At 38.1% G+C, this 12,761-nt stretch overlaps 1 protein-coding gene across 2 annotated transcripts in view; it reads left to right on the forward strand.

The window, feature by feature from the left end:
• The window catches only part of WDR7 (WD repeat domain 7), a 372,785-nt gene that overhangs the window by 15,254 nt on the left and 344,770 nt on the right, over window positions 1-12,761 (forward strand). For both annotated transcript variants that reach the window (XM_046025300.1, XM_046025301.1), the window contains exon 2: window positions 11,007-11,178. In XM_046025300.1, the coding sequence (XP_045881256.1) occupies window positions 11,020-11,178 (159 nt within the window). In that variant the 5' untranslated portion in view covers window positions 11,007-11,019. The remainder of the gene's footprint in view (window positions 1-11,006; window positions 11,179-12,761) is intronic.

The following is a 12,761-nucleotide window of genomic DNA, read 5'->3' on the forward strand; positions in this document are numbered from 1 at the left end:
TAAGTAATGAGAGATGGGGATAAATTTCAGTATCATCGTTTCTTACCGGCAGTACTGCAGTAGCCCCACCGGTCTTTAAACCCAGAGTTTTATCCCTATCCATTGTATTGCAGCTAGAGTGATCTTTCCGAAAAGCAAATTCAGATTCAAAACACTTGACCTGTTTCCTATTGCTGTCAGGTTAAACTCCACATTCCTTCAGATGGCTGATCAAATCCTTTATGATTTGGTGTGAATCGACCTGTTGTTTCTTGTCTCATCATTTGGCCTTTGTGCTCTGAATGCCAACTCTACTATTTTCTCTGTCGAGAAAGAATTACCTTACCTATGGGATTTAGAACATGTGATTCCCTGAGCTTCTTCCTGAGGTTATTCCTACTCATTCTCACCATTATTTCTTCCAGGAATCCTTCCTGGATCCATTAAAGTGTAGGTTAGGATATCTATCTTTTGTGTCTTCGTAGGTCTTGAGATTTCTCCTATATCACACTCTGTGGTCATTGTTTGCTTGTATGCATATAAGCCCCATTGGATAGTTGAATTGTGTCCATTTTATTATTGCTGTAATGCCATGCTATAGGCACAAAATGAAAACTTGGGAAGTGCTGCTCTCAAATGTATACTAATGATTGTTATTAGGAGACAATTTGAAAGCTGTTTAAGTATCACATAGGAGTTTGTAGCATTACTTCTAATAAAGTCATGCAGAGCTGAATTGCCGTATTTGCAGATAATAGAATTGTGTCTGAAAAGCATATACAGTAGTTCTTTTATGTTATAGCAGAAAGTCATTGAAAGATCATAACCTTATTAAAAATCCAGCTTTATAAAATATGAAATGGCAGTGCTGGAAGAAACCAGTGGATGTGGAAGCAGAATGTGAAGACGTAGCAAAATCTGTCTTTTTAAAAAATTATTTACTGACCATCTTCCATGTGCTAGGTATTTCACTAGTTGCATTACATGTATGGTTTCTCTCAGTCATTAGGACAGCTTTCTCTCTTTCTTTCTTATTTATTTATTTATTAACATATAATGTATTATTAGCCCCAGGGGTACAGGTCTGTGAATTGCCGGGGGTACACACTTCACAGCACTCATCATAGCACATACCTTCCCCAGTGTAGGACAGCTTTCTTGAAAGAGGGTGTAATTGGGGCACCTGGGTGGCTCAGTCGTTAAGCGTCTGCTTTCAGCTCAGGTCATGATCCCGGGTCCTGGGATCAAGCCCCGCATCGGGCTCTCTGCTCAGAGGGAAGCCTGCTTCTCCCTCTCCCACTCCCTCTGCTTGTGTTCCCTCTCTCACTGTGTCTCTCTCTGTGAATCTTAAATCTTAAAATCTTAAAAAAAAAAAAAAAAGAAAGAAAAAAAAGAGGGTAGTATTGTCCATCTTTTACACATGGGGAAGCCGAGACCCAGAGGGGTAACTTTTTCAAGGTCCCACAGAAGAGCCAGGATTTGAATACAGTTCTGATTGTAAGTTCAGTGTTCTTTTGGTTATGATTATTTCTATTGTTGTTGACTGAAGTATAATTTATTTCTATACAGAATGAGAAATAGAGGAGATTCAGTGAAATAGAGAAATACATGAAATTAAAGCAACCACCAGAGATGACTTAGAGGTAGACATTGAGATCCTTGCTCTTTGATTTTTTTGACTTCAAAAGGATTCAAAATTAATTTTATAAATAACTCTTAGGGAGAAAACTAAGCCTTAGAATTGGTATGATCAAAGACTGCATGATTAGTGGCAAAATGAGTAGCAGCATCTAGAACTCCTGATATTTGACTGTGTAGCTTGATCAGTTAATTTTATTTAATAACCAATCTCTAAATTTAATTTTAAGCAAGATTTTGGTACAAACATGAAGGAAAATTGAGCGTTTCTAGTATTCTTCTGCTTCTAGAGGCATCTAGTCTCAGACCCTGTCTATTTATAATTTGAGAGCTAACATTTTTCTTCAATATATTAGTGGAAAAATGTGAATATATTGTACACAGTACTTTGGGGAGTTAGATAATTTTCTTCAGAGTTTCTATTAAAGTTATGTCATATTAATATGACATAATTATGTTATATTAATAATTTGTTCACTCACTTTTGCTTTGGGCCTTTTCCATGAAAATAGGAATTTTAAAAAATCTCAATCCTATTCCAGGACTTGCTTCATTCCCATTTAATATAAGCTTTTTTGGAACATGTTTAACTCCCTTCATATACTAGGTGATAGTGTTGTAAACAAGGAATGAATTATTAGCTAATTAATAGAGCAGTTGAATGATGATGGTTGGAAAACTGCATACTCTGTACTTAAATTCCTCTTAAGTACATGTGGTGCCCATTTAGAGTGTCTTGGCTTAACTGTTACTCAGTATGAAGAGATTCAAACTTAAGTTTCAGTGTCCAGCCCAATTATAGGGTTAGGTCCTGGCTAATTTGCCCATATGTTGTTTTAATCAGTCACTTAGACTCGGTTACCAGGTGGAAGCCTCAGTCAGTTCTTCTTGGAGATATTTTACTGTGATTGTCTAGTATTGTAAGCCAGGGTATCCTTTATTTCATGTTATTTCATTAGTGCCTTTGGTGGCTTTTCTAAAATTTCACCGCATGACCCAGCAATTGTACTACTGGGTATTTACCTGAATGATACAAATGTAGTGATCCAAAGGGGCACTTGCACCCAAATATTTATAGCAGCAATGTCCACAATAATGAAACCATGGAAAGAACCTAAATGTCCATCAACAGATGGATGGATAAAGAAGATGTGGTATATATATATACAATGGAATACTATGCAGCCATCAGAAAATGAAATCTTGCCATTTGCAACGATGTGGGTGGAACTAGAGGGCATTATGCTGAGAGAAATAAGTCAATCAAAAAAAGACAATTATCATATGATCTCTCCGATATGGGGAATTTGAGAGGCGTGCTGGGGTGGCAGTGGGGGAAGGGAGGGAAAAATGAAATAAGATGGGACTGGGGAAGGAGACAAACCATAAGAGACTCTTAATCTCAGGAAACAAACTGAGGGTTACTGGGGTGGAGGGGAGGGATAGGGTGGTAGGGTTATGGACATTGGGGAGGGTATGTGCTATGGTGAGTGCTGTGAATTGTGTAAGACTGATGATTCACAGACCAGTACCCCTGAAACAAATACATTATATGTTAAAAAGAAAAAAGAAAAAAATGTTTTGAAGCATTTGTATTTTTGATGGACTGAGATTTTAATTTTTTTTCCTGTATATATTTCCTTGTATTAAGAGTGTTCACACATACAGTGCTCATATAATGAACTAAAGATTCCTTATCCTGGTCCTTTGTTTGATTTCTTTCTTCTCTCTTCTTTTATCTAAGCTACATATTCACATGGTATATAGGGTCAGATAGATCTAGAAGACTTTATTACATCAAAAAGCATGAGAGAAAAAAAATATGTTGAAAACCCAAAGGTCTATGGCTTAGTGATTGAGGATTATGTGAAATTTTAGGTAATTCACAGGACATCCATTGGTTTGGTTATAAGTGACAAGTACCGTGGAAGGAAAGACTCTCTGTCTTAGTCTAAGGTAAATGAATTAGTCTCTAAAATGGCCCAGGTTATTAAATAAATACCAGTGACTGAATTATAGAAAGCATCTTATAGATCATGTTTCTTTATTTTATTTTTTCTAAAGATTTATTTATTAAGATTTTATTCATTTACTTGACAGAGGTCACAAGTAGGCAGAGAGGCAGGCAGAGAAAGAGGAAGAGAAACAGGCTCCCTGCTGAGCAGAGAGCCCAATGCCGGGCTGATCCCATGGGGCTCGATCCCAGGACCCTGGGATCATGACCTGAGCCGAAGGCAGAGGTTTAACCCACTGAGCCACCCAGATGCCCCAAGATTTATTTATTTATTAGAGAGGGAGCATGCACATGTGTGTACGAGAGCGAGGAGAAGGGCAGAGAGGGAGAATCTTCAAGCAGACTTCCCAATGAGTGGAAGCCTGTTGCAGGGCTGGATCCCATGACCCATAAGATCATGACCTGAGCTGAAACCAGGAGTCAGGTGCTCAATTAACTGAGCCACCCAGGCGCCCCAAGATCATTTCTTTATAATGATAGTTTCTTCAGTAGATGTTCCAAGAAATTCCTGTTAATTATTACACCATAATCAGATTTCTAGGTTTTAAGGAATTAATACTAATTGTACTATATCTAGTCAAAATAAGTGCTAAAAGTAATATATCTTTTCTTTGATTCAGAAAAGATATATTACTTTTAGTTACTATACCTTAAAAAGGCTTGTCAAAATTAAAAGTGTTCATACATTAGGTACATGTTCATTTTAGCATATATAGCATTAATTTTATTTTTATATATATATGTATATAGTACACATACTTCACAGTGTTTCTTCCTTGTCGCTGGTGAATAGATATGTTTGTACTTTTAAGGAGAAAATAAACTTTTTTTTGTTCTTTCTTCCATGTAATTCATTATATTTTTTAAAAATTTTATTTAAAATCCAGTTAGTTAACATACAGTGTAAGATTAGTTGTAAGTGTACAGTATAGTGATTCATCATGTCCATACACTAGCTGGTAGTCATCACAAGTATACTCCTTAATTCCCATCAGCTGTTCTACCCATCTCCCTATCCACCTCTGTCTAGTAACCGTCAGTTTGTTCTCTGTTAAACTTTTTATTTTCTAGAAGAAAAGTGTTACTCTCTCAAAAAAGTGATAGGAAGAATTCAGAACCTTTCAGGAGAGAGCTACAAAATTATTTGATTTCTATTTGATTTTCTTGTTTGGTTAACTGTGTTGGACCAGGTTGTTTTCATTTCTATTGAGAAATAAGAGTGAAATCTTATCAAGAAGCTGCATGTGCCACTTTGACCGTACATCCCTTTAAGAAGTAAGATTCCATTATTTATTTTTTTAAAAGATTTTATTTATTTGAATGAGAGAGCAAGAGAGCAGGAGTGGGGGTGGGGGAGGGAGATGACTCCCCACTGAGCAGGGAGCCCAACTCGGGGCTCTATCCCAGGACTCTGAGATCATGACCTGAGCTGAAGGCAGACGCTTAACCAGCTGAGCCACCCAGGTGCCCCCAGTAAGATTGCTTTTAGAATACACTTTTGCACTAGTAATATTTCACTGAAACTGGAAGAATCAGTGCTCCCCAGATTGATACATGAATTTGATGCAGCTCTAGGCATAATCATGACTCATCAGGCTTTTCTGCAGACATTTACAAGCTGATTTTTCAATTTGTGTGGAAGTTAAGAGGACCTAGAATATCCAAAGGAATCTTGAAAGTAAGAACTAGCACACTTCAGTGCTGAAAGGAAATATTGATGTGTTCTTTGGATGTGGAAATGTCTTGAATTCTCTTATAAATTCAGCAGGACTAGTTTTGTATGTTGGACTTGTGTAAAATTAAAGTATACATACATTGTACAGTGACCTGCCTAAACCATCTAAGTTTGTCTTTCACATGTTGGTCAGCTAATGATGAATTTTAATTATCTTCTGCTGGTGTGTGAAGGGGCTTGGCCACAGGATGCTGGTTGTATTTGTTTCCTTGTCCTCTTCTCACCTCCAACAAAGCCACCCCTTACTTTGTAGGGGTCTTAACATTTTTCCTTTATGTAATTCTTTGTCTTCTTACCACATATGTTTGCCATGGATATTATTTTTACAGATTTGGGGATGTAGTCTATCTGTGCAGTGAGAAAGATCATGTATAACAAAACTTAAAAATTGTGGCCTTAAACTAATAGAACTTATTTTTCTTACATAACAAAAAGCCTAGGGTAGGGTAAGGGAAGTGTTGTAAAGCCTGAGCGCTCTTACTTTTTGAACTAACCCAGCATTATTAAGGATGTCTCCATGTCTGGCAAGAGAGAGCCAGTGTCAAATGTCCTTGACAGGTCTTCTCTGCCTCCACTTTTGAACATTCCCCCAAACCCATTTCTCCACAGTCTGCCCCCAATTTAATAATCTCATATCCAGGAGGTTTTAATATCCGAGACCTAGGAGGACCAATCCACTTCTCCACATGAGTCTTATAAATAGTACTTTGTCTCCCCCCCACCCCCCCCCCGCCCCGCCCCACTGGCCCAGCCATGATCTGAAACTGTATGCACCTGGTTTTTCTCAATACCATCTTCAGGTTGACCACTAAGCCGTTTTGATTATTACTTAGAAGTTGTTTCTGTTTATTCCGTATTTGATTGGAACCACCCTAATCCCAACAGTAAGACATCCATAGCAGCTACTGATTGTGAGTCCCACTACAGTTTCATGTTTCTTTTCAGGTATTCTTTACGATTATTTACCTTTTAAATATTTCACTTAACAGGTACTTTCTAGGGGCATCTGGGTGGCTCAGTCAGTTAAGCGTCTGCCTTCGGCTCAGGTTATGATCTCAGGGTCCTGGGATGGAGCCCCGCATCAGGATCCCTGCTCAGTGGGGAGCCTTCTTCTCCCACTGACACTCCCAGTGCTTGGGCTCTCTTACTCGCTCTGTCAAATAAATAATAAAATCTAAAACAAAACAAAGCCCCCAAACAGGTACTTTATATTTAGATCTTTTTTTTTTTTAAGATTTTATTTATTTATTTGACAGAAAGATCACAAGTAGGCAGAGGCGCAGGCAGAGAGAGAGGGGGAAGCAGAGAGCCTGATGCAGGGCTCAATTCCAGGACCCTGAGATCATGATCTGAGCCAAAGGCAGAGGCTTAACCCACTGAACCACCCAGGCACCCCTATTTAGATCTTTTAGTATACCAGCCAAGAAATAACATTGGGCATAATTTAAGGACTTTTGACAACGGTATGTTTTTTATATATATATACTTATATACACACACACACACACACCATCCATACATATATATGGGTCAAGACAGGTTAGTTTTTAACTGTCTAATTTCCATAGAAATATAGCAGTGAATTTTGGAATCTGGTTCCCGCTGCCCCCGCCCCCAACATAAGACATCAGATGGTAACTCCTTACCTTTGTTAGACAGAATTTCTTACTTTTTCCTCAGATATGCAGTTAACTAGCTGATGTAGTATCTCCTGGAAAAGACATAGTGAAATTCTTTACTTTTATTTCCTGAGGGATAATTGCTTTTTGGATAATTAATTAGTTTTAGGTTATGTTCTTTTTTTTTTTTTTCCCAAAGATTTTATTATTTGAGAGAGAGAGAGAGCATGCACACACGTGCGCAGGCCTGGGGGCAGGCAGAGGGAGAGGGAGAAACAAACTCCCTGCTGAGCAGGGAGCCCGACGTGGGGTCCCAGGATCATGACCCCAGCCAAAGGCAGATGTTTAGCTGACTGACCACCCAGATGCCCCAGGTTATGTTCTTTAAAAGGATATATTTCTGTTATGGGTTGAGTTGTGCTCCCCTAAAATTCCTTTGTTGAAATTCTAACTTCCTGTACCTCAGAATGTGACCCCATTTGGACATAGGTAGGGTTTTAATGGAGGTCATCAAGCTAAAATGAGGTTATCAAGGTGGGTCCTAATCCAGTATAACTGATGTCCTTATTAAAAGGGGGGAAATTTGGAGACAGATGTGCAGAGACAGATGTGCCCACAGGGAGAATGCCATACGAGCATGGAGATGGCCTTCTACAAGCAAGGAGAGGGGCCGGGAGTAGATCCTTCCCTTCACAGTGAACCCTGCCTACATCTGATTTCAGATTTGAAGCAAGAACTGTGAGGCAATACATTCTGTTGTTAAAGCTATTCAGTTTGTGGTCGTGGCAACCCTAGGAAACTAATACAGCTCTCTCCGAAAATCCTTCATTGCCCTTAATGAGAATTCCTCTCAGATTCTTGTTGACTTGTTGACTGGGAGGACGTGGGGTATTTTTTTTTTCTAAATCTTCATAATTATTTTAGTTTCTGGAGAACTTGATTTAGAGATTGATATGTTTTCTAATGATATATTATATGCCTTTGTCATATTACGGATGATTATTTTCACTTGTTTTAGGGGCTATGAAATACATTATTCTTCTAGGTGTCCTTGAGTTGCCTTATCACTCAAATACCAGAATGCTCTTTCCTTTTGCATCAGAGCAGGCCCATCTCCCCATAGCACACATATTCCTTAGTCCTGAATCTCTATATTGGATTTTCTTTAAGCAAAATAATATGCACTGAATATGACTCCTCAGATATAGAGAAATGGTGTTCTTTCCAGATCCTACCATGTTGTCTTCAGTGCTGTGAGCTTATTTAATTGAGAGAAATCTTTGGGTGATATAATTTAATACTGAATGTTTTCAACATGGAAAAATGAACTTCTTCCAGATTCCCCTTTTGAGAAAGTCATTGTTGGGTATGTTTTTCAGCCAGGAAACATGCTGTACCTGTTTTATTAAAATTGATTCAGTGCTTTGTTTCATTTTCTGATATCAAATAGAAATACGCAAAAAAAGAAATGGAAATAATTGTGTTGTGGTAGCCTATGAAATCGTGGACATGATATATATATATAAGGTTATATTAATAGGAAATGAACTTGAAATTTTTTCCTTAAGTACATCCCTTTTACTAGTAGCAAAAAGTGAAGTTTTGGGGGACACAAAATGATGAAAGCCATATATTCTAATAAAAAATAAAAGATTTAAGTAATATAGATTTTTAGAGTTTTTACTTGCTTCATTTTCTTTCCAGTGAGTTTTTTTTTCCCACACTAATACCTCCAATTCTAGTAGAACACCTCAGAACTTATCCCCCCCCCCAATATTTTAAACCTTCCTCTCTGGCATATTCTTCATGGATTTTTCTTGTAAAAGGTGACAGAGAAAATGGGATGGTAGAGAGAGAGTGTAAGTGCATGAGGAAAGGAAAGGGCAGAGGGAGAGGGAGAGAGAGAATCTTAAGCAGGTTCCACGGCTGAGCCCAGTGCAGGGCTTAACCCAGAACCCTGAGATCATGACCTGAGCTGAAATCAAGAGTGGATGCTTCATGAAAAAGAGCTCCACATCACTCAACATCAGGGAAATACAAATCAAAACCACAATGAGATGCCACCTCACACCAGTCAGAATGGCTAAAATTAACAAGTCAGGAAATGACAGATGCTGGCGAGGATGTGGAGAAAGGGGAACCCTCCTACATTGTTAGTGGGAATGTAAGCTAGTGCAGCCACTCTGGAAAACAGCATGGAGGTTCCTCAGAAAGTTGAAAATAGAGCTACCCAATGACCCAGCAATTGCACTCCTGGGTATTTACCCTAAAGGTACAAATGTAGTGATCCGAAGGGCCATGTGCACCCGAATATTTATAGCAGCAATGTCCACAGTAGCCAAACTATGGAAAGAACCTAGATGTCCATCAACAGATGAATGGATAAAGAAGATGTGGTGTGTATGTGTCTGTATATACATACAGACACACACATATACACACACAATGGAATATTGTGCAGCCATCAAAAGAAATGAAATCTTTACATCTGCCATGACGTGGATGGAACTAGAGGGTATTATGCTGAGCAAAATAAGTCAATCAGAGAAAGACAGTTATCATATGATCTCCCTGATAAGAGGAATTTGAGAGACAACATGGGGGGTTTGGGGGGTAGGGAAGGAAAAAATGAAAGAAGATGGGATCGGGAGGAAGATAAACCATAGGAGACTCTTAATTTCACAAAACAAACTGAGGGTTGCCAGGGGGAGGGGCTAGGGAGAGGGTGGCTGGGTTATGGACATTGGGGAGGGTATGTGCTGTGGTGAGTGCTGTGAAGTGTGTAAGCCTGACAATTCACAGACCTGTACTCCTGGGGCTAATAATGCATTATATGTCAATTTAAAAAATTAAATAAATAAATATTTTAAAAAAAACAACAACCTGGGATGCTTAACTGTCTGAGCCACTCAGGTACCTCACCCAGTGACTGTTCTTTAAAAGCGACTTTAGTTTTAGTTTTTATTTATTTATTTATTTATTTTTTAAGTGAGGTAGTGGTTTAAAGAAGTCTTGTTGGAAGCAGCTAACAGTAAGACCATGGCTATCAAACTAGTTTTCTTCACAGAAAATGGTTATTCCTTTGAGTATTTCTGAAAATTTCACGGGACCGTCCTAGCATTCTAAAGGGTCTATGATTATACATACATTATTTGTTGTCACTTAAAAATTTGGGGCAGAAAAAATCACTACAGTGACCATTTCTCATTGACCATTTGGCAAGCCCTATAGGTGACCTAGTGTCTCATAGGATCTGGCAGTCTTTTGTGGAGCCCTCTTTGATTGTTCCATTCTTCATTTCTCTCTTAACTTCTCTGAACTAGTATTTAGTTTTTAGCCATACAGTTTATAACACTTAAATCTGGTTGTTTCACCAACTAGATCTTGATTTTGTCATATGAAGAATAATTCCTTGTATTTGGGCTCTCCTGTACTCCTATATACACTTAAAGAGAAATCCTTTTCCCTGAAGTTTCAGAATTTACAGTAAAAGACATTGATGATCTTGAGACATAATAGGTTTGTAGTAAATATAGTTGAATGAGTTTTCCACTGAACATCCTCTTTTTAATGTTTAGCACACTGTGAAACAACACTGAGTTTTTCTTGGACATTGGCATCTATTACTGGTTTGGAGACCTAACAGATTTCTAGACCTTACATGTCATTGGTAGCATAGCAGAGTGAATAAGATCTTAGGTTTCAAAGTCAGGCCGCCTGGCTTTTGATTCAGGCTCCATTACTTTGCTTTTCACCTTCTGACTCTTTCAGACTCAGTGTCTCTATCTGTGAAAGAGGCATGACCATAGTACTTGCTGCATGATTTATTGTGAGAATTAACTAAGATTTTAATTAGGTTATGTATATATAAAATGAAATTTTATGTATTTTCATACATGTGTATCATATATATTCAGGAGAAATTTTGGCACTTAGGACGTTCAACTTGGATTCATAATGCAAATGTACGTTTTAGAAGGAATTATTGTAATATTTGACGTTATTCTTACAACATTTCCAGGTTTGAAAACACAATGGCAGGAAACAGCCTTGTCCTACCCATTGTTCTTTGGGGTCGCAAAGCACCAACACATTGCATCTCAGCAGTACTTTTAACAGACGACGGGACCACAATTGTAACTGGATGCCATGATGGACAAATATGTCTCTGGGATCTTTCAATAGAATTAGAAGTGAGTATTTGAAATGCCTATTGTGTGTTTTAGACACAAGGAGCTTCTTAAGAGAAAACAATAGTCCCAGAATAATACTTGCCCTCGTAATGTATTTTCTGTGAAATATGTTTTGATTCAAATTGCTATTATGCAGGTTTATAATTTGTATTATTCATCAGAATTGACTTCTGCTGGTTTTTGGTTATTTTCAGTTGTTGTATTTACCCTAAGTGGCTTAATATGTTATATTTAAAACTTTTCAAAAGGTGTTTATCCAAATACTGAAGCAAGCTTCCAAAAAGGTATTAAAAAATAGTTTTGGACATTTATACCTTCTAAGGTGAATGTCTCGAAGAGAGCAAAACTATAAAGCATAAATTTAGTTGTATATATGGCCATTCTTTCCTACTGTGGAGTGCTCAGTGTGTTGTGCTCCTAGGCCTTCACAGTGGACAGACTAGGGAGGTAGGAGTTGGGAATACACACACACACACACACAGACACACACACACAGACACAGAGTTCACACTAATACCTCCAATTCGAGTTATAACACCTCAGGACTTATTCTCCTTTCCCCCCATATTTTTAATCTCCCTCTCTGGCAATTTTCCACAGGGATTTTTCTGTAAAGGGTAACAGAGAAAATGGGGTGGTAGCCGGCATGGAATATAGGGCAAGCAGGTTGATCTTTTAAGTCATATTTCTTATTTTTGTTACAGCCTTTTTGAGATAAAATTCACATACTGTACAATTCACACATTTAAAGAAATTGTGTCATACACACACACACACAGAGGAATATTCAGCCATAAAAAAGAATGAAATCCTGCCATTTGGGATGTGGATAGACCTCAGAGGGCATCTTGCTAAGTGATATCAGAGAAAGACAAATACTGTATGGTCTCTTTTATATGTGAAATCTGGAAAAAAATATATATATATTTAAAATGAAGCTCATAGTGAACAGATTGGTAGTTGTCAGAGGTGGGAGTGAGGGTGGGAGAAATGAGTGAACTGCCCCTTTTTTTTTTAGTTTAAATAAATTGAATTTAGAAAATAAAGTGTACATTACCACAGTCAATTTTATAACATTTCATTACCTCAGAAATATACCCTGTACTCTTTAGCTATCATTCCCGGTACCCCCTTTTCCTCCCAAGGCAGCCACCAATCTGTTTTCTGTCTCTTTTTAGAATGTGCAGTATATGTAAGGGTGTTAATTTGATATGATAAATATCCCACATCCCAAGTATAACTCCTCTGTAGGTTTGCCTGTTCTGGGCATTTCATATGCATGTAATGATATGTGGGTTTTTGTGACTGGCTTTTTCACTTACTATAATATTTTCAGAGTTCATCTGTATCGTAGCATGTGTCAATGCTTCATTTTTTTTAAAAATATTTTATTTATTTGACAGAGAGAAATCACAACTAGGCAGAGAGGCAGGCAGAGAGAGAGGAGGAAGCAGGCTCCCTGCAGAGCAGAGAGCCTGATGCGGGGCTCGATCCCAGGACTCTGGAATCATGACCTGAGCCGAAGGCAGAGGCTTTAACCCACTGAGCCACCAGGCACCCCTTCATTTTTTTTTTTTTAAATG

The sequence above is a fragment of the Meles meles genome, chromosome 12 (genome assembly GCF_922984935.1).
Source record: "Meles meles chromosome 12, mMelMel3.1 paternal haplotype, whole genome shotgun sequence".
Classification (NCBI taxonomy): domain Eukaryota; kingdom Metazoa; phylum Chordata; class Mammalia; order Carnivora; family Mustelidae; genus Meles; species Meles meles.